At 48.4% G+C, this 22,275-nt stretch overlaps 1 protein-coding gene across 1 annotated transcript; it reads left to right on the plus strand.

Annotated features, from left to right (window-relative positions):
- The first annotated feature begins 2,680 nt into the window (after nucleotides 1-2,680).
- On the plus strand, nucleotides 2,681-21,527 carry PES1 (pescadillo ribosomal biogenesis factor 1). Its single transcript, XM_049788813.1, has 15 exons — nucleotides 2,681-2,730; nucleotides 9,240-9,319; nucleotides 9,781-9,934; nucleotides 11,351-11,460; nucleotides 16,310-16,481; nucleotides 16,579-16,668; nucleotides 18,261-18,377; nucleotides 18,469-18,537; nucleotides 18,656-18,745; nucleotides 18,863-18,993; nucleotides 19,163-19,288; nucleotides 19,405-19,589; nucleotides 19,888-20,045; nucleotides 20,398-20,559; nucleotides 21,328-21,527. Exons 1-15 carry the CDS (start codon nucleotides 2,707-2,709, stop codon nucleotides 21,409-21,411), a joined length of 1,752 nt encoding a protein of 583 aa, XP_049644770.1. The 5' UTR covers nucleotides 2,681-2,706; the 3' UTR covers nucleotides 21,412-21,527.
- The last annotated feature ends 748 nt before the right edge of the window (nucleotides 21,528-22,275 follow it).

Consider the following 22,275-nt stretch of genomic DNA (forward strand, 5'->3'; position numbering starts at 1 on the left):
ACACACACACACAAAACAAAAATAAAAGACATTACTGTTATAATCCCCAGGGATGAAGGCCAGAAGGACCAGCTCATGATATGAAGCTTACCACAAAGAGTGGTGAGTGCAGTTAGAAAAATAACTACACTAGCAATGATAATGTTAATGAGTAGGAGAAGTAGAATGTCTGTCTCAAATGTAAGCAGGGGGTGGGAAGGAGGGAGATAGGGGGTGTTGTGGTGGGAATGTTGCACTGGTGAAACGGGGTGTTCTTTGTATGACTGTAACCAAACTACATTCATGTTTTAATCATGGTGTTTAAAAAAAAGGAATAAAAATATAAAAAATAAAGAGGGAGATAGTGAGAAGAAAGAAAATTATTTTATATTTACACCTATATTCATTGTGGCAGAACAAAGACAGATTTTGGAAACAACCCAGGTGTTCAATGACAGAAAAGAGTGGATAATAAAACCGTGGCTTATACACACAGTGAAATATTACTCAGCCGTAAGGAATGATAAGCTCATATAAATTGCTGCAATATGAATGGAACCAGGGAGGATCTCATGGTGGTTTGTTTGTTTGTTTGTTTGTTTTTGGCACTAGGGGTTACTCCTGGCTCTGTGCTCAGAAATCGCTCCTGGCAGACACGGGGACCATATGGAATGCCGAGACTCGAACCACTGCACGAGGAATGGCCTCATGCAAGGCAAATGGCTTACTGCTGTGCTATCTCTCTGGCCCAGGAAGATCTTATGTTAAGTGAAGTAAGTCAGAAAGAAAAGGCCAAATCACCAAATGTTTTCACTAATATGTGGTATATTGAATAAAATTTCTAGTAGAGGGGCTGGAGAAATAGTACAGCAGATAGGACATTTGCCTTGCATGTGGCCAACATGGTGCAGTCTCCAGCATCCCATATGATCCCTCGAGCATGCCAGAAGTAATTCCTAAGCTCAGAGCCAGGAATAACCCCTGAGCATTTCCAGTTGTGGCCCAAAACCAAAATAAGATATCTAGGAAATGGTAGATGGCAAAGGTGATTTTAAAAAAGTCTGACTGGATCACAAAAACAATATTGCCACGGTAGAGATAAATGAAAGTATGAAGCAAGAAAAGGAAATCTGGAAGTCACATAAAGGAAAAGGCAAGGGGCTTTTTGTCTCTATGGTGTAGAGGTGAAATACCTCTATGGAGCTAAACCACTAGATTTAACATTGCCAAAAGCATGGAACCCCAATGAGAACAATGAAACAGAAAATTTTAACTGTTGGATTGAGAGGGAACTTGGGATCACTGGTGGAGGCAAGTTGACACTGGTGGTAGGATTGGTGCTAGAATATTATATGCCTGAAACTTAACTATTAATAACCTTATAAATCATGGTTTTGTGAATAAAGTTTTAAAAAATTGGGGCCGGAGTGATAGTACAGTGGATACCCCATGGTCTCCAAAACCCTGTCAGGAGTGAACGCTGACCACACAGCCAGGAGTAAGCCCTATGCACTGCTAGGTTTACCATTCCAAAAGACAAGAAAATAGAAGAAAATGAAAAGACAGGCATGGGTTTATCTAGCTCTGGAAGAGAAGTATTTACATTCCAATAATTAAAAGTAACTTCATAGGATCCTTTCACATTATCTCCAAAAGGCAACTTATTTTACTCTCTTCTTTCAAGAAAGCAACAAGTTCTCTTCTGCATATAGAAATGAAAGAAATCTATTGTTGTTCCTCCTTCACTTATGGGATGCACTCAGAAAATTGACATTGCCTAAGCACATAGGAGTGAAGAAGGGCCAATGTGGCCATGTTAGTCCAGTTAATAAATCTGGCTCTGACTATTGAAGAAGTTATTCCTCAGTGACGGGAAGGTGGGAGAGAAATCGGGACGATGATGGTAGAAAATGTGCACTGGTGAAGGGATGGGTGTTGGACACTGTATGATTGAAACTCAATCATGAATAGTTTTGCAACGGTTTCTGACGGTGATTCCATTAAAATTATCTTAATAAAAGGAAGTCTTTGCTCTGGCCCAGCGGTCATAGTTTTTGCATTATTACTCTACGAAAGTCAAGTATCTGGGACTTGAGAACTAGTATAGAGGCTAAGGTGTTTGCCATGCAGGTAGACAACTCCAGTTTGAATCCCACACATGTGGTCCCTTGAGCACCGCCAGTGTGGTCCAAAATCAAAACACAAAACAAAAAGCACCAAAAAGCATCCATTAGAAGGGCAACATCTCAGATCCTCCATCAATCCAGAGACAAGTCCACGGGCGACCGTTACCATGACAACGAAACCAACGCTTAGGCCGCACGAGGATTGATCTTCCTAATCCCAGAAGGCACCGCGCTGTCTTTGATTTCCGCCTTTCTCCGTCGCAGCACGCAGCGGAGCGCAAAGCGACAGAGCTTTCGACTTTAGGATGGCACGGTAGATGCCTGCGTGTTTTAGTCGCTTAAAATTTAAATCTATCTATAGAGAGCCACATTTTGGAAATAAGTAAAAAATATATGTGCGTATTAATTAGTTTCCTAAAATATTTTGTGGTATATATCAAGAAGAATGTTATATTTTTTCGGAATTTACTTCAGGCATATTATTAGGCATCCCACCATCGTCAGAGGAGGTGTGAGGTCCTCGGGGTCCTTGGCGGGCACCGGCGAGAGAAAGTGACGTCTTTGGCCCGCGCGGCGCATCTAGACTTTTCAACGTGGTGCCATGGGGGGCTTGGAGAAAAAGAAGGTAAGTGCGGGAGACCCCGGCGGGAGTGGGGTAAATTCCCGAAAGGTGAGCGACAGGAATACAGTATACACCCCCCCCAGTATTGGCCTCCCACATGTGTACAGAAACACCTAGGACACTGCGACAGGGTGACAGATGTCAGAATAGGTCTAAGGATGCTCTCGGGCCTCTCGGGTGAATGAAAGCTGAGAATGTGGATATGAAACAGTTGAGATCACCCAGAAAATCAGCACCTCAAAAGCAGGCCAGACTCTTGTCTTTATCTCTCTTCATCCCTCTTCCTCCTCCTCCCTCCATATCTGGCAGTACTCAGGGAGTGATTACTCCTAGCTCTGCACTGAGGAGGTTGCCAGGGATCGAACCTGGGTCGGCCGTGTGCAAGGCAAATGCCTTATCCATCCTAATATCTCTCTAGCCCCGGAACTATTTCCTGAGAGTGAAAGGCTTGACTTCATCATGCCAATTCGATTTAAAAAAAAAAAATGTTTTCTGTTGATCCAAGCTTTCCTGGGAATGAAGTGGACTGTCGGGGGACTGGACCTTCTTGGAGTCATCTCTGGTGGGAAAGATGGAACAGTAATGCAAACAGTTGCACAGAAATGTTTAGGATCTGTTCTGTGTTTGGTGAAGAAAGGGAAGAAGAATATAAAGGGATGCCCGTGTTTAGTGTTATCTTGGAAGGTCTCTCAATTACAACATTTAAACTGCTGCTTGCAAGATAGGAAGTCTTGGATGGATTCTGGAACAGGGAAGTGTGTAGGGGTTTGGCATGGCAGGGGAAACTAGCCAGGTCAAAGAGTGCAGCGAGCAAGGAATTGGAAGGACAAGAGGATGGCCAGAACATAGTAAACCAAGGGGAGAATGTCATCCCATGACACTGGGTTTGAAAAGGATCACATTGCACTAAGTCTGTTAGCCAGGATAAGGAGACAGTTTTTTTTTTTTTTTTTTTTTGTGGTTTTTGGGTCACACCCGGCAGTGCTCAGGGGTTATTCCTGGCTCCAGGCTCAGAAATTGCTCCTGGCAGGCACGGGAGGACCATATATGGGACGCCGGGATTCGAACCGATGACCTCCTGCATGAGAGGCAAACGCCTTACCTCCATGCTATCTCTCCGGCCCGGAGACAGTATTTTTTTAAAGAGGACCTCTGGAGTCTGTTTTTTTTTTCCCCAAGGAGTTACTACTGTGTGGAGGCACCATGGTGTCATGAAAAGAGGGGTGAGGAAGGTATAGCGACCATAGATGCTTTCTTTGGCTTAAAAATACTGCCAAGTGGGGACCGGAGAGATAGCCTGGAGGTAAGGCTTTTGCCTTGCATGCAGAAGGTCGGTGGTTCTAATCTCAGCGGTGGTTCTAATACAGGCATCCCAGATGTTCCCTAAGCCTGCCAGGAGCGATTTCTGAGCATAAAGCCAGGAGTAACTCCTGAGCACTGCCGGGTGTGACCCAAAACCAAACAAATAAACAAAAAATACTGCCAAGTATGAAAACATGATATCGAGTGTTAGCAATTGGAACTAAGAAGAGTTGAGGTGGTAGCCGAAGTGATAGCACAGTGGTAGACCATTTGCCTTGCACACGGCCAATCCAGAACAGACCTGGGTTCTATTTCCGGCATCCCATATGGTCCCCCAAGCCTGCCAGGAGTGATTTCTGAGCGCCGAGCCAGAAAAAAAAAAAGTTGAGATGCAATTATTTTTCCTTGCAGTGTAGATGTAGATGGGTAAGCACATCATAGCAATTTAAAAAATGTTTTTTTATAATTATCTTTATTTAAACACCGTGATTACAAACATGATTATAGTTGTATGATTACAGTCATGTAAAGAACACCCCCCTTCACCAGTGCAACATTCCTACCACCAATTTCCCAGATCTCCCTCCTCCTCACCCCCCCACACCTGTACTCGAGACAGGCTTTCTACTTCCCTCATTCATTCACATTGTTATGATAGTTTTCAGTGTAGTCATCTCTGCAACTGCACTCATCACTCTATGTGATGAGCTGCATGTCCTGAGATGCACCTACCAGCCCTCATCTCTCTTGTCTCTGAGATACTGTTAAAAATGTCTTTCATTTTTCTTAAAACCCATAGATAAGTGAAACCATTCTGCGTCTTTCTCTCTCCCTCTGACTTACTTCACTCAGCATAATAGATTCCATGTACATCATGTATAGGAAAATTTCATGACTTCATCTCTCCTGAATGCTGCATAATATTCCATTGTGTATATGTACCACAGTTTCTTTAGCCACTCATCTGTTGAAGGGCATCTTGGTTGTTTCCAGAGTCTGGCTATTGTAAATAGCGCTGCAATGAATATGGGAGTAAGGAAGGGATTTTTATATTGTATTTAAAATTTTTTTTTGTTTGTTTTTGGGCCACACCCAGTAACGCTCAGGGGTTACTCCTGGCTATGTGCTCAGAAGTTGCTCCTGGCTTGGGGGACCATATGGGACACCGGGGGATCGAACCGCGGTCCGCCCAAGGCTAGCGCAGGCAAGGCAGGCACCTTACCTTTAGCGCCACCGCCCGGCCCCGTTCTTTTTTTTTTCTTTTTTAATCCTTATTTAAACACCGTGATTACAAACATGATTATAGTTGTATGATTACAGTCATGTAAAGAACACCCCCCTTCACCAGTGCAACATTCCTACCACCAATTTCCCAGATCTCCCTCCTCTCCACCCCCCTACACCTGTACTTGAGACAGGCTTTCTACTTCCCTCATTCATTCACATTGTTAATGATAGTTTTCAGTGTAGTCATCTCTGCAACTGCACTCATCACTCTATGTGATGAGCTGCATGTCCTGAGATGCACCTACCAGCCCTCATTTCTCTTGTCTCTGAGATACTGTTAAAAATGTCTTTTATTTTTCTTAAAACCCATAGATAAGTGAAACCATTCTGCGTCTTTCTCTCTCCCTCTGACTTACTTCACTCAGCATAATAGATTCCATGTACATCATGTATAGGAAAATTTCATGACTTCATCTCTCCTGACGGCTGCATAATATTCCATTGTGTATATGTACCAGTTTCTTTAGCCACTCATCTGTTGAAGGGCATCTTGGTTGTTTCCAGAGTCTGGCTATTGTAAATAGCGCTGCAATGAATATGGGAGTAAGGAAGGGATTTTTTTTTTTTTTTTTTTTGGTTTTTGGGCCACACCCATTTGATGCTCAGGGGTTACTCCTGGCTATGTGCTCAGAAATCGCCCCTGGCTTGGGGGACCATATGGGACGCCGGGGGATCGAACCGCGGTCCGTCCTACGCTAGCGCTTGCAAGGCAGACACCTTACCTCCAGCGCCACCTACCCGGCCCCAGGAAGGGATTTTTATATTGTATTTAAAAATGTTTTTAAAGTTGGGTTTACGTGAGTTCACATGTCAACAATATTGACATTTTCAATTTTTTTTTTTTTTATGCTGGGGATCGAATTCAGGGCTGCCAAGTGCTTCTCAGGTGCTCTACTGTCGAGCTGTAACCTTGCCATATTTGGATATTGTGATTAATAGCTTCTTGGTTTGAAAGGGCTGCCCTATACTTTTATTTTTAGGTTAGTAAGCACTATCCCTGATTTCCTTACACGTGTAGGCTCTTTTCCTTAGTGAAACTAAATGAACTAATAAACATGGTGTCAGATATGTGTGACTTGGAAAATGGATCCTGTTAATGAAGACAGACCCTGAGGCAGTCTGAAATTTATCTTCATATTCCTAGGAATTAACTTGGTTCTGATCCCCAATAGACATTAGTAAGAAAAATGCCTGAAGGAAAGAATGAATGGAGGTTGTTTCGGGACTGGGATTATTTGTAAATATGGGGGAGTTTGTTGATTTTCAAAGAGCTAGAACACATACCTGAGAACAGACCAGTGAATGTTGGGCACATAGAGGGCTTATTACTGTGTTGAAAATCTGAAGAAAGCGAAAGGTTCCACCAGGTATTCTTGATGGGAGTGACAAAGGCTAGAATGTGTATGGAGCAAAAAGTATCTGTATGTCTGCATGCTTAAGTGTGTGTGACCTTAGATAGCACAAGGATCTGTAGCCCTCTAAAACTTAGCTTTTGGCTTGTTTTTGGGTTGGGGCCACCCTCAACATTGCTTACCAGTGACTCCTTGGGGCTCATGGGGGGGTGCTGGGGATCAAATTTGGGTCAGCTATGTGCAAGGCAAGTGCCCTACTGCTGTATTATCACTATAGCCCTCATTTGTTGGTGGTTGTTCTATTGGGGATTGATCCCTGATCAGTTAGTAAATCAGGTCAATCAGATTGACCTCAAGTGTGAGGCAGACACCCTACCCACTATACTATTTTCTCCAGTCCTAAAGCTTACCTTCTACAGCTGAGCTGCTTTTTTTTTTTTGGCTTTTGGTTTTTGGTTTTTGGGTCACACCTGACAGTGTTCTAGGGTTCCTCCTGGCTCTACGCTCAGAAATTGCTCCTGGCAGGCTCAGGGGACCATATGGGATGCCGGGATTCGAACCACCGTCATTCTGTATGCAAGTCAAATGTCCCATCTCCATGCCATCTCTCCAGCCCCATACAGCCTAGCTTTTTAAACTCTAGGTCACTTGGGGAAAAAAAAATAGTAACAGTAAAAGGTTTCTGTTTTTTTTTTTTTTTGTTTTGTTTTGTTTTTTGTCTTGTTTTGTTTTGCTTTTGGGCCACACCCTTGGTGCTCAGGAATTACTCCTGGCTCTGAGCTCAGAAATCACTCCTGGCAGGTTCGGGGGACCATATGGGATGTTGGAGATTGAACCTGGGTCCCTCCAGGGTTGGCTGCGTGCAAGGCAAATGCCCTACCGCTGTGCTATCACTCCAGCCCCAGTAAAAAGTTTCTGAACATGTGACCCAAAACATTCAGAGTCAGCATTGTAATAGGTCCCTGGTGTTTTTGGCGTGCTCACTCATGTTGTGTTTCTTGGGTTAAAAGGTCTTGACAGCAAAGAGTTACAGCACAGTCCTATTCTGAGCCTTTTTTGCCTACTTCTGCAACAAAGCTGCAGTCTGTCTAGGATAGGGTCATCTCTTGGACTATGAAGAGAGGTGAAGGTTGGGGAGAATGTTTCTAAAACCTGGTGATTAGGTGGTTTATGATGAAAAGAAAATATAAAGGTGAGGCTTGTGGATTGGAGGCTCAGGCTATGAACTCAGACAAAGGTTCGAGGACCAGCCCCAGTTGCTCAAAAGTTACTAGGGAGCCGGTGAGATAGTACATCAGGTAAGGTGCTGGCCTTGGACCAGGCTGGCCTTGGCTGAATGCTCAGCACCTTAACCCCACCAGGAGTGATTGCCGAGCACAAAGCCAGGAGTAAGCCCTGCATACTGCCTGGTGTGACCAAAAAAAATGAAACAAAATAAAGAGCTATTAGGCCTAGAAGTTAATTTCTCTGAGCCTGTGGCTTTCATGGAAAATACTGTGTTTTGCTATTATTATTATTATTTTTTGTTTGTTTGTTTGTTTTTTTTGGGCCACACCCATTTGACGCTCAGGGGTTACTCCTGGCTATGTGCTCAGAAATCGCCCCTGGCTTGGGGGGACCATATGGGACGCCGGGGGATCGAACCGCGGTCCTTCCTTGGCTAGCGCTTGCAAGGCAGACACCTTACCTCCAGTGCCACCTACCCGGCCCCTATTATTATTTTTTGTATGGAGGCCACACTACTCAGTTTTGGCAGCTGCTGCTGGCTCTGTGCTCAGAGGTTGCTTCTGTTGGTCCCCTGAGGATTGATTGAACCTGGGTCTCCTACATGCAAAGCGTACAAAGTACAGTTCTTTGAGCCAACTTTTTTTTTTTGCCACACATGGGTTTGTTTTGTAGTTGTGACAGCTGAAATTGTGTATGAAAGTCACTGATTCTAGTGGCCAGTACTTAGAGCCAGTGTGTAGAGTGCTAGTAGGTCCACAGCAGCTTCACAGTCCCCAGCACTATACACGCCATCTTTTGTTTGGTGGCTTTGGACACCATCCAGTGGTGCTTGGGGCTCACTCCTGCCTCTGTGGTCAGGAATCATTCTTGGTAGTGCACATAGCACTTCCAGCAGAGACCATCTGCAGTGCTGGGGATCAAGCCAGGGTTTGCCTTGTGCAGAAGGCAAGCACATTAACTCCTGTACTAGGTGCTCTTTGTGAGACAGTTGCCGGGGCAGTGCAGGAGAGCTCCCAGAGATAAGAGTGCTACCCCTCCCTGAATACTGTCCTTCCCTCAGCATTTTGTTTTGTATTTTTGGCAGCACCCGGCGGTGCTCAGGGGTTACTCCTGGCTCTCTACTCAAGAATCACTACTGGTGGTGTTGGGAGACCATATGGGATACTGGGTATCATTCCCGGGTTGGCCGTGTGCAAGGCAAAAGTCTTACCTGCTGTACTTTCACTGCAACTCTATCCTAGAGTTGGATCCTCTTAGATGCTGGTAGGAGGAATAATTTCCTCTGGCCTCAGACTTGCCCAGAGTTTGAGGTCATGGTAATGAAGTATTTTTTTCCCCCTCTAGTATGAACGTGGCTCTGCCACCAACTATATCACCCGAAACAAAGCCCGGAAGAAGCTGCAGCTGAGCCTGGCCGATTTCAGGTGAGGTTGGAACAGTGTGGGATGGGGTGGTGGAGGTTTGTGCGTTACCTGAGTGGCTCTGCTCAATGATGGATAGGGACTCAGTCAGGAAACTGCCTTCTCTATGACTCACTGGTACAGCACTGTGTTCTTTTGGGCCTTGCCATCCAGTGTCTCTCCTCCAAATGGAGAAGACTGATCGTGCAGTGAGGGGTTCTCAGCTCTTAGAATCCTACCCTGATGTTGGATACTCATTCCTACTTGAGTGTGGTGGAAAGGTCTAGGCCTTTTCTGACCACCCTGTAGCTAGAGAGGGGACCTACAGCTACCTCCCAAGTAGCATCCTGATTGCATCCCTTCTGGGGCTGTGACGGTCTCTGGTGCATGTTGGGGAGTTAGTGACTGTCAACCTCCAGTGCTGTGCGTGTGTTCTTGTTGCCCGTTAAGGTAACGTTGGCCCGCGGGTTGCTTTTGTTTTGTAGGCGGCTGTGTATCCTGAAGGGCATCTATCCCCACGAACCCAAGCACAAGAAAAAGGTGAACAAGGGCTCCACTGCTGCCCGCACCTTTTACCTCATCAAGGACATCCGCTTTCTTCTCCATGAACCTATTGTCCACAAGTTCCGTGAATACAAGGTGAGAACAGGTCCTGTGAGGATGGGCCTCCATAGCTCTGGGAGACCCAGGAACTTTGATCCTGGGTAGGTGATTGAATCCTGAACAAGCCTGTTCAGAGGTGAGGTCACTGTACCATGAGGAATGAACAGGATGAACTGAAATTCCACATGGCAGTGAGGAATGCCTTACCCATTCCACCTTCCTCTGCTGCTTCAGAAATGGTTTACGTTTATGGCCTGGGAGGAATAGAGGATACTTTTCTATCCCAAAGAATTATTATTCTCCTCTGTCTTCTACATCTTCTTTGTCCTTTCTACTCCTCCTCCTCGTACTTGTCCTCCTTTTCCATCTTCATCTCCTTCACCTCCTCCATTTTTTTCTCCCCATTTGAATCATGATATATTTCAAAATTAACAAGGTTAATTTCAGTCATACAATTCTATCACCAGTGTCTGCTTCCTTTCACCAATGTCCCATTTTCCCTTAAGTCTCCCCCTCCCTCCAGACTGCCTCCTATGGCAGGCACTTATATCTCCTTTCAGCTTTCTGTCTTCTCCAGAAATGACAACTTTCCTCTACTATGGTCATATTTTTGTTCCTTTTGTTCCTCCTACCCCAATGCCAAGCTTTCTGCAATAAACCAGGTGAACCACTTTTTTTTAGGGGGGTGGGTGGGCCACACCCAACAGCATTTAGGGATTCTGTGCTCAGGAATCGCTCCTGGCAGGCTTGGGGGACCATATGGGATGCTGGGGATCTAACCAGGGTCCATCCCATGCCAGGCAAACGCCCTACTACTGTGCTATCTATCACCCCAGCCCTTGAACCACTTCTTACCACTTGGGAATAAATGAAAATTTTCACTCAGGCTGGGAGGGGTAGGGCACCACAGTGACAGACTGCAGATCAGGACTCCCTCTATCCTCTAGCTTTAGTTTGCAAGTAAAACTCAAGTTTGTGGGCAGGGGCCCTGTGTTGGGAAGGGTTTCTTGGCACTGAAGTTTATGACCTCTGAAAATGACTGAATGCAGGCCTGGCTGAAAATATTAAGGAAGGAGAGAGATCAGTTGGCCTGGAAGGACTTCAGTTGCATTTTCCTTAGAGGCCCAGATTGGCACACGACTCTTGGCCTGTTGCCAGCACACACACAGGGGATTGGGAGTGAAGACCATCTTCTATCCCGTCTAGCTCTCACCTACCCCTTGCCTCTCTTTGTTGGGAAATAGGACTGAGCAGACCAGACTTTCTGAGCACTGAATGTGCAGTCAGCACAGTGAAACTTTATTCCTCTGTCCCTCACTGGAGTGCAGAGCCTGAGCTAAGAGGACTGTGGCCCACGCAGATGACCCTGGTCCACTGCAAGACCCCTTCAGGCCCCCTCTTCACCTCTCTACCCCTATTGTGTGGAAAACCTCAGCACCTCCTCTCTTGCAGGTCTTTGTGCGAAAGCTGCGGAAAGCCTATGGGAAGAGTGAGTGGAACACTGTGGAACGGCTGAAAGACAACAAGCCCAACTATAAGCTTGACCACATTGTCAAAGAGCGGTAGGTTGGGCATGTAGGCTGAGCACTGGGGTAATGTGGGGATGAAGGCAGGGCTCTACCCCCATTGAGCTGGCTTCCTTTGGGAGGACACAGAACTGTAAACCCCTCAATGAATGAGTTGTTAGAAAGATTACAAAAGAGTGACTGCCATATGCTGGAAAGGCACTGGGGTGCAGTGTTAGTTAAGGCCAGAGGAGCTTCTTTGAGGGAAGTTGTTTGAGTCAGACAGGAAGTACATTGCTTTTGTTGTTTCTTTTTTTGTGGGGATGGTGTGGATAGCGTCCTCTCAAGCAATGCCCAGGAGGTTCAGGGGTTCCTGCTGGCAATACTAAGGCAACCAGGTTCTCAGTTCAGTCTAAGACAGAGCTGCTGGTGCTCTGTGGTACCAGGGATTCTGCCTCCTGGCAGTGCAGTGCTAAGGGGACCCTGTGGTGCTTAGCAAGCAAACAAGTATCTGTCAGCTACATGCAAGGCAAGCACCTTCATCCCCATACTAGCTCTCTGGTCCCTAGGGAGGACATCATCTGAGCAAAGCAAACAGCAAGTATTAGGGTGAGGGAGCTGTGGTGTACATGTTCTGAGCTGGGTAGTTTGGTATTCTTGGTTTTTGCCATCTCAGCAGTGCCCCCACTCTTTGCCAATTTATTGCTTCTTTGCCCAAGGTGATTATTGCCGCCCACCCTGACTTTCCTGGGGAGATATTTGGCCAGATCTGGAGATACTTCTGGTTCTCAACCCTCAGATATGGAGGCCTAAGAGGTCTACTGGTGTCTACAAGACACAGCCCAGTTTTCACACACACCCTGATGCTCCAGAGTTCCAGGGCCCCTTAGTGGGATGGAGTGTTTTGATGTTAGGCCAACAACTGCTGTCGTCCTTACCCTGAGGTCTGAGAACTGGGTGGTTCTAATAGCTAATAACTATTAGATTCATTTTTGTCCCATCCCTGATGTGTAGCTGTCCTCTGAAGAACACACAAATGACACAAAAGAAAGGGTTGGGGCACTAGTTGAGTGTTTTCCCATTTCCTGTCACCTCCCAACTCCATAGTCACAGATTAAGAAGGGAACATGTCCTGCAAGTTCTACGGTGGACCTTATGTGATATGAGACAGAAACATTAAGATTCCTTTAGCCACATATAAGGCAAGTGCCCATTTCATTAATCTGGGGGTCTGCCTTTATTCCAATACCATGTTCTTTTAACGACTATTGTTTTGTAGTAAAATTTAAAATAGGGGAAAATGATGCCTCCCATCCTCTTTTTCATAAGCATTGCTTTAGCTATTTGTAGATGTTTATTGTTCCAAGTAAATTTCAGGAGTGTTGTATTCACTTCTGTGAATTTTTAATGGGTATCAACTTGATTATTCGGATGATTACCCCCAGACATACAATCCATTAATCTCTGATCTTAAAGGGGCAAGGAAACAAAGTGGAACAAGGAAAGACTCTTCAGCATGTGGTACTGGGACAACTAGTCAGCCACATGCTGAGTACAGACTTAGCAAATGTGTGAGAGGTGAGGAGTGAGGGACTGGGAGATACTAGGATTAGAGGTGCTTGTAGATATAGACCATTCTTCTCTGGGGTATGCATTAGAAGACAGGGTGCTGGGGCCGGGCGGTGGCGCTAAAGGTAAGGTGCCTGCCTTGCCTGCGCTAGCCTTGGACGGACCGAGGTTCGATCCCCCGGCGTCCCATATGGTCCCCCAAGAAGCCAGGAGCAACTTCTGAGCGCATAGCCAGGAGTAACCCCTGAGCATTACCGGGTGTGGCCCAAAAACCAAAAAAAAAAAAAAAAAAAAAAAAAAAAAAAAAAGAAGACAGGGTGCCAGGGCCCGGAGAGATAACATAGCGGCGTTTGCCTTGCAAGCAGCCGATTCAGGACCAAAGGTGATTGGTTCGAATCCCGGTGTCCCATATGGTCCCCCGTGCCTGCCAGGAGCTATTTCTGAGCAGACAGCCAGGAGTAACCCCTGAGAACTGCCGGGTTTGGCCCAAAAACAAAAAAAAAAAAAAAGAAGACAGGGTGCCAATCCCCTGCTGGGATGTTTCTATTTCCTGTGTTTTCCTATTTCTTTTAGTAATGATGTATCATTTTCTTTGATTAGGTCTTTTGTCTCCTTTGTTAAGATGATTTTCAGTTCTTTGTTTTTTGTTTGTTGGGGGCGGGGGGTTTGGGGCCACACCTGAAATTGCTCAGGATTTACTCCTGACTCTGTGCTCAGGAATCATTGTTGGCAGCCTGGGGACCGTGTGGGATGCCCAGAATAGAGCTTGGGTTGCTGCTTTTAAGGTCAGTATACTATTGCTCTGGCTTCTCCAGTACTTGATTTTTGGAGACAAAATTGTACATGGAGTTTTTTAAAATTTCTCTTTTCTACTTCATTCTTCGCTTGTAGAAATGCCATGGGTTTCTGTATGTTGAGTTTTTTTAGTCTACTACTTTACTATATTTCTGTTTTGCTTTTTTGAGGGATGACTACATGTGGTGCTCAGGACTTGCTCCTATTTCTATGCTCATGAATCACTCTCAGTGGTGCTAGCAGATGCAACTGGGGCTGGCTACATGAAAGCATCTTTATTTGGGTGGTTTGTTTTGTTTTGTTTTGGACGACACCCAGCAGTGGTCAGGGGTCACTCCTGGCTCAGTGCTTAGAAATCACTCCTGGCAGTGCTGAGGGGACCATACGGGATCAAAACCAGGTCAGCCATGTGCAAGGCAAATGTCCTACCCACTGTAGTATTGCTCTGGCCCCCATGCAAGCACCTAATGATTACTATATCTCCAGCATGCTGCCACTAAGCCATATTGTATAAGTTCATTGTTTCTTGGAGAAGGGGTGTGTGTGTGTGTGTGTGTGTGTGTGTGTGTGTGTGTGTGTGTGTGTGTGTGATGTTTAGGGTTTTTTTTTTTTTTTTTTTTTTTTTTTTTTTGTGGTTTTTGGGTCACACCCGGCAGTGCTCAGGGGTTATTCCTGGCTCCAGGCTCAGAAATTGCTCCTGGCAGGCACGGGAGGACCATATATGGGACGCCGGGATTCGAACCGATGACCTCCTGCATGAGAGGCAAACGCCTTACCTCCATGCTATCTCTCCGGCCCCTGTTTAGGGTTTTTTTAAGTATAGTATGTCATTTCATCTGTCAGTAGTGTTTCATTTCTTTTTTTTTTTTTTGGTTTTTTGGGCCACACCCGGTGACACTCAGGGGTTACTCCTGGCTATGCGCTCAGAAGTTGCTCCTGACTTCTTGGGGGACCATATGGGACGCTGGGGGATCGAACCTCGGTCCGTCCTAGGCTAGTGCAGGCAAGGCAGGCACCTTACCTCCAGCGCCACCGCCCAGCCCCGTGAGTTTCATTTCTTCCTATATCTGGCTCCTCTTAGTTTCTTTGCTGTCTGATTGCTGTAATGAGGACTTTAATTTATACTATATTGAATGCCTTATCTTAGAGGAAAGGTCTCCAGTCTTTTACCATTGAGAATGATGTTGCTTTAAGAATGATGGACTCATAAGTGGCTTTAACGATGCTGAGGAAAGTTTCTTCTGCTCCAGTTTGGAGCTGTAGAACCTTTCTATAAAGAAAAGTTCCCAAGAAGAAGCATGGGCTCAGGGAAGGAAACACAGCCTTCTTGTCTCTGAGCACTTCTAGAGAGCTGTAGGAACCCTGCTTTATTTCCCTTTCTGGTGAGAGGTAGAGCCACTCCTCTTAGTGCTTGGTGGCTCCAGCTCTTTGAGCCATTGCCCTGGGCCCAGGCACCCAGTTGTGTTGGTTGATGTTTCCAGTAAGAGGAAGGAGCGGACTGTCTGATCAGGAACACAACTGCAAGCTGCAGTCCTGCTCACAGTGGCCATTCTCCAGAAGGCCTGGGCAGGCATAGTGACCCGCTATGGGACTGGCTTCTGTGTCCTCATGGTGACCCTCACCTCCACCCCTCCAAGGGGATCCTGCCCTGGATGCATGCTCATTCACACCCAAGGAACACTTTTATTCCTGTGCTCTTCCTAACCCAGGCTCATGGTTCCAGCATTTGGTGCCTATAGACTACACAGACATAGGTAACAGGGACACCTTTGCTGGTGACCAGCGACTGGGCCAATGTCCTCATTCCCTTTCTCTCTTCCTCACAACCCTGGAAAATGGCTTCATTCTCCCTTCCTGCCCTCCCAGATGTGCAGTGAGCTTTCCTTGGAAATTCCTGTTTCTATCTCCAAAACAGAGCAAAGGGGGCAGGAATGATAGTACAGCAAGTAGAATGTTTACTTTAGATGTGGCCAACCCGGGTTTGATTCCTGACTCCCCATATGGCCCTCTGAGCCTTTAAGGAGTAATTCTTGGGTGCAGGACCCTACTTTCTTTGACCAGAGCATGTGGCTATAGATAGATGTCGGTCCCCTGTTGAGCAGTGGTGGTGTCTTGAGGAATCCTGCTGGATCTCTATTCTCAGAGCTAAACAGCAGGCAAATCCCAGTTTAGTGGTTCTGGGCCAAAGTGATAGCACAGTGGTGGGGCATTTGACTTGCATGCAGCCTACCAGGTACGGGCCAAGTTCAGTCCCCAGCATCCCATATAGTCCTCGAGCCTGCCAGGAGCGATTTCTGAGCACAGCTAGGAGTAACCCCTGAGGACTGCCAGGTGTAGTCCAAAAACCAAAAAAAAAAAAAAGAAAAAAAGAAAAGAAGCAAGTTTAATAGGTTCTTTTCAGGATTCCTAGGAAGCTCCTGGCTCATTCCTGGATATGGTCTGGCTTCGTGATAGGGAGAAGGCAGCAGCCAGGCTTGGCTTAGGGACCTGGGTAGATCAAGGAGGCAGGGAGCCTGAGTGCACATCCTTCCTGGTCGTGCAGGTACCCCACATTCATCGATGCCCTGCGGGACCTGGACGACGCCCTCTCAATGTGCTTCCTCTTCTCCACCTTCCCACGGACTGGCAAGTGCCACGTACAGACCATTCAGCTGTGCCGCCGGCTTGCCGTGGAGTTCCTGCACTATGTGATTGCCGCCCGGGCCCTGCGCAAGGTGAGCTGGGGCCCCTTGGGTGCCACCATGCCGGTCCATCCTCTTGGCTACCCTGTGGTCCTCACCAAGCTTCGCCTTGCCCTCCCTCTCCCCCCAGGTCTTCTTGTCCATCAAGGGCATTTACTACCAGGCTGAAGTGCTGGGGCAGCCCATCGTGTGGATCACACCCTACGCTTTCTCCCACGATGTGAGTGCATCCTGGGGCTCCCTCTCTGCCTCCTGAACAGAGGTCAGGGCTTTGGGGATGGGAGGGGTGGAAGTGCTGGTTTCCTCAGTGTGGGCCTGCAGGTTGGGGATAAAGGAAAGTGCTAGACTATCACAAAAGCACAAACCCGCAGGCTCCATGCCCTGGTGGGGTGGCCTTGGGCATGGCCTTCACATCACTGCTAAACCTCGCTGTTAACTATTTGAGGAGAATTGTTTCAGGTGTAAGTATTTGCCCCTTTGGGGCTGGTGGGTGGACAAGTGAGCACTTGGCCAGGCTTCTTTCCCTTTGCCCCACAGTAGAGAGGGACTGAGTTGGAAGAGAGCGAGAAGCACATCGTACAATTTCTTAACATGCCTCTGTTCTAGAGCTGTACTAGAGTGAGGACACTTGCAAGGATAGAAGATAAACCTTTTGGTCATAGGTTTCCCCCCTCCCCCCCCCCACCCCGGTCAACCTGACACCTCCTGCATCTCTGGGCCTACCTTTGAGGAGCCCAGCAGACAGCCTGCTCTGGCACAGAATGGGCACTGACGCTTTGAGTGGAGTGCAAATTGCCATCCTGGCTAGACTGGGATGAGGGGATGTGTCTAGACCCTAGACTCCTCCCTATGATCCCAGGCTTGCAGGGGCCTTGGTGTGGCAGAACCTGCTTTTAACACAGAGCTGCAGTGGGGGTTGGTGGCAGCGGCAACATGGATGGATGGGTAAGGGGTGGACTTGGCCTGCAGCAGGCCCTTTCCCACTCTGGGGCATGCTGTGTTCCAGGGCCCTTCCCTGCCCCATTTCTCCTGCCCGCCTGCCTTCTCAGCCTGCTTCCCTGCCTTCCTCCCTTTTCTCCCGCTTTTTCCTTCTCTCTGATGTCCTGCCCCCGTGCTGCACACTGGGCTTTGTGCTCACTCAGCAGCTGGTGAATAGGGCAGCCCACAGCTGGCCTTGGGGATGGAGGGGCCGGATCACTGCGTGCCTTTTCTCAGCAGGACGATGGTGGCTGTAGCTTCTGGGTCATAGTGGCCAGAGCAGGCAGCTCTCTTGCTCTCTGCTTCTCCAGATGCTGACCAGCTACCGGGGCTCTTTCACCATGGTCTCAGGCCGAGGCTGAATCTGGAGTATCTGTCTCAAGGCTCTTGCCAAAGGCTTATGGGTGCTGAATGCCAGCCAGCTATCCCCTGCCTTTACCCGGTAGACAGGCTGCTGGCTAATCCTGGGGAGCCAGTAAAGGAAGCCATGGAGCAGGGAGGGAGAAGGTTCAAGCACTGACCAGAGATGGCAGGAACACAGCATCCCGAGTCCCGAGCACAGAGTGGAAACATGCCAGCTAGGGGAAGGGTGCCTGGGAATAGCACAATAAAGACTTCCCTTGCCCTTGCCCAGCTCCCCTTTAGGCCATGGGGAATCTGGCTTTGGCCTCTAGGACTCCTGGCCCCACTGGGATTCTATTCCATGTGCCTGCTCCTGCCTAACCTGCCCTATGTGGGAGCCCCCTCACCCTCCCACCCTTTCTCCAAAGTGCCAAAGGCTTTGCTTCCATTCTGACCCGGCTGACACCCCCCCCCCCCAACCTGTGTCCCCAGCACCCCACCGATGTGGACTACAGGGTCATGGCCACCTTCACTGAGTTTTACACAACCCTGCTGGGCTTTGTCAACTTCCGCCTCTACCAGTCCCTCAATCTGCGCTACCCACCCAAGGTAGGTCCCTGTGCTCAGGAGAGGGGGTGGAAAGCCCACATCTTTGTAGCCCCCCAGGGCTTCTCCCTCTGACTAGCCTCCTGCTTCCTAGCTCGAGGGATTCACGGAAGTGAAAAGCAGTGAAGAGACCTATGCATTGGATTCCGAGAGTACCCTGGAGGTGAGAGCTTTCTGGAAGGCAAGGGGTGTAGCTGGGTAGGAAGATTTGGTACTCCCCAGGCATGACTCCAATCCTTCCCAATACACACATTCACCACCCCAAATCGCCCTTTTGACAGAAACTGGCGGCCCTCAGTGCCAGTCTTGCCCGAGTAGTGGTGCCTGTGGAGGAGGAAGAGGCCCAGGTGGATGAGTTTCCAGCCGATGGGGTAAGGACTGCGCCCCTTCTGAGGAGAGGGTGACGGAGGTCAAGGGGAGCCCGAGTGGGGCTGGGAGGGATGAGAGGCACCGGTGGTATGAATCCTACCCCCGCCCCCTCATGGCAGGAGGAAGCGACGCAGGAGGAGGAGCACAGAAAGGAGCTGGAGGCCCAGGAGAAGCACAAGAAGCTCTTTGAAGGCCTGAAGTTCTTTCTGAACCGGGAGGTGCCCCGGGAGGCATTGGCTTTTATCATCAGGTGGGGGCCAGTCACAGAAACTTTGGGCAATGTCAGCGTGGGGCTGGGATGGGAGATGTGGCAGATGTCACTTTATCTCCCCTGACCCAGAAGGAGGCTCCTGGAGTTGGGAGGTCACAGGTGGGTATCAAGCAGGCAGATTATGGGCTTCTGACCTCTGTGCCTGTAGGAGTTTTGGGGGTGACGTGTCCTGGGACAAGTCTCTCTGCATCGGAGCCACTTACGATGTCACAGATTCCTGCATCACCCACCAGATTGTTGACCGACCAGGGCAGCAGACCCCTGTCATTGGCAGGTTGGATTTCATGACCCAACAAGCCCTCCAATTGGGTGCTGGGGGCAGAAGTTGGGCTCAATGCCTTAGGATTTCAGGCTGCCTGGTGACACTCATCTTCCACCGCCTGGCCCCAGGTACTACGTTCAACCCCAGTGGGTGTTTGACTCGGTGAACGCCCGGCTCCTCCTCCCTGTGGCTGACTACTTTCCTGGGGTCCAGCTGCCCCCGCACCTCTCACCCTTTGTGTCGGAGAAGGAAGGCGATTACGTTCCCCCTGAAAAGCTGAAGTTGTTGGCCCTGCAGCGGGGCGAGCACCCTGGTGAGTGTGAGGGGTACTAGGCTGGACTTCTCAGGACTAAGTCTTGGGAGTGGGATCATTGGTGTCCTTGAGTGCAGAGGAGCAAGAAGTCTGGAAGTTTTCGAGGCTGACAGGATGCAGCAATGCTCTGGGGATTCTGGGTGGGTGGGAGCCCAGATCCTCCTACAAAGATAGCTGAGATCATGGAGGAAGAGGTGGCACTGCCTGGGCCTGTTCCTGTAGGCAGAGGGAGTATGGCCTGCAAGGGATAGGCCAGGCTCTCCGAGCACATGCTACAGCTGCCGCTGGCTCTCATTAGGCAATTTGGATGAATCTGAAGAGGAGAATGAAGAGGAAGACAGTGAAGGCGATGGTGATGAAGAAGAAGATAATGAAGAGGAAGAAGCTGAGGCTGGTTCAGAAAAGGAGGAAGAGGCCCGACTGTCTGCCTTGGAGGAGCAGAGGATGGAGGAGAAGGTATCAATCAGAGTACAAGGTCTAGGGGCTACTGATAAGATATGGTGTGGGAGGCATCTCTTTGGTGTTTTTATTCTTTTGGCTTTTGGGCCATACTTGGTGGCACTTAGGGGTTACTCCTGGCTCTGCACCTAGAAATCGATCCTGGCAGGCTCAGGGACCATATGGGATGCCAGGAATCGAACCCAGGTCCAGTATCCTGGGTCGGCTACATGCGAGGCAAACACCCTAACGCTGTGCTATGTCTCCGGCCTCTGTAGGCATCTCTTTGGAACACCTTGGTAACCAACCCACCCAGGGCCTGGGTGGGAGTGGGGCCCTGCATCCATAAGTATCTTTTCTGTGTCCCTAGAAGCCCCGGGTGATGCCAGGTGTTGTCAAGCTGGAGGACAAAGAGCGACTGGCACAGGAGGAGGAGAGTGAAGCTAAACGTTTGGCTATCATGATGATGAAGAAGCGGGAAAAGTACCTTTACAGCAAGATAATGTTTGGCAAGAGGCGCAAAATCCGGGAGGTAAGTTCTCATGGTGTCAGGCTCCAGATGGCTGACAGGTGGTCTGGGATGCCCTTCACACCCTCACCCCCATCCTCACAGGACTTCCCCTCTGGGACCCCTGCGCATACCCAAAGTAAAAAGAAAAATAATGGAAAACTACTTTGAGCATACCACTGTCCTCCCCCACCTTGTCTGCCAGGGAATCTTGGCACTTGAGTGCTGGTGACCTGTTTAGGACTGGGACCTGGCACTAAGGGTTAGTGGGGGCCCAGGTTTGAACCTTGATATCACAGTCCTAAGAGAAGGGGAAATAAGGTCTTGGAGCCTTAGAGTCCGTGATGTGCTGTGGGCCCAGAAATGAAGAGTTGTAGGGGCTAGGGAGAATGTCCAGGGGTGGAGCACTTAAGTGTCCCGAATTCAGTCCCCAACACCCCACCAAGTGGGATATAGCCTTGGACGTGCTGCCAACACTGCCATCCTGAGGCAGTGCTGTTATGCCAGACCGGAGCATTGAGCAGTCAGTTCTACACCTCTTAGACAAGTAACATCAGGATCATCATCCCCTTAATGATGCCTCTCAAGCACCTCAGGAACACCCCTTAAATAAGAGGGAGAGTAAAATCATGTTTTTGCTTGAGGTTGTTCAGCTCATCTCACCCTCATGGTAATGTGCCTCTTCTACAAGCTCTGCTTTTAAGGAATGACCCAAAATAGGGGTGAAGGGCTCCCTACGCTACCACCTGGCCCCATCATATCTCTGCTCACTCACCCCCATTCTCTTCACAGGCCAACAAACTGGCAGAAAAGCGGAAAGCACATGATGAGGCTGTGAGGTCTGCTAACAAGGCCAAGAAAGCAAGGCCAGTGTGAGCATCGCCACGGCTCAGGCAGACCAGATGCCCCAGGCTTGGTGACAGACCAGAAGCTTCTCCATCCTCTTGCTCCCCCGCTGGCTCTCACATTCTCACTGGGCCAGTAGACAGCTCTGGCCTGGTGGCTGGGCAGGACAGTGGTGACTTCTCGGTTCAGATCACTGCTCCAGGTGGCAAGGAGGAGCAGCATCCCAGGCAGTCCCTTGCTGTGTTTCCCATTCTCCTTGGCTTTCCAGACATACATGGTTATACTCTGATTCTCTGAGTACTGTGATGGGGAAAAGGAAGAAAAGTTTTGCAGCCAAAAAGCAATCTGCTTTTTTTTTTTTTGGGGGGGGGGGGGGGCTTTGGGCCACATTGGTGGCAGTCAGAGGTTATATCTGGCTCTGCTCAGAAATAGTCGAGGCAGGCTCTGGGGACCATATGTGATGCCAGGCATTGGCTAGAAACCCAGGTAATCGCATGCAAAGCAAATGCTCTACCTGCTTTGCTATCACTCTGGTCCTTTGTGAGTCTGCTTTTAAGTGCCTTCTGGTGCCCAGACTTAACTATTTGGGCATTTATCTAAAAGGCCTGGGCAAGGCCAGTGTGCTCGAGATGTCTGTGAGCTCTTTGGAGTGCAAAGAGAGGTACAGGCACACGAGGCTTGGCTCTGAAGTCCACCTGTCAGTGACTGACATTGTTTCCCTGTGAACCTTCCTTGTGCATATATAAATTCGAAGTGGAAATTCTGGTGTCTTCTGGGGCTCTGGGGAGGGTGCCATAGTAAACTGCCTGGTTTCAATGAAAAGTTAACAATTGTCATCAGCTTAGAAAATGCAAGGCATGGTACATGACTGAAACCCAAACACAATCATGTATG

Source organism: Suncus etruscus, chromosome 15 (assembly GCF_024139225.1).
Source record: "Suncus etruscus isolate mSunEtr1 chromosome 15, mSunEtr1.pri.cur, whole genome shotgun sequence".
Classification (NCBI taxonomy): domain Eukaryota; kingdom Metazoa; phylum Chordata; class Mammalia; order Eulipotyphla; family Soricidae; genus Suncus; species Suncus etruscus.

Bases quoted from the DNA above. Each gene is read 5' to 3' on its own strand.
- PES1 (XM_049788813.1), top strand. From the start codon at position 2,707: ATGGGGGGCTTGGAGAAAAAGAAG. The intron at 11,461-16,309 runs GTAGGTTGGGCA...CTGGTCGTGCAG, and splicing joins GACCACATTGTCAAAGAGCG to GTACCCCACATTCATCGATG. The intron at 19,289-19,404 runs GTTGGATTTCAT...GCCTGGCCCCAG, and splicing joins CAGACCCCTGTCATTGGCAG to GTACTACGTTCAACCCCAGT.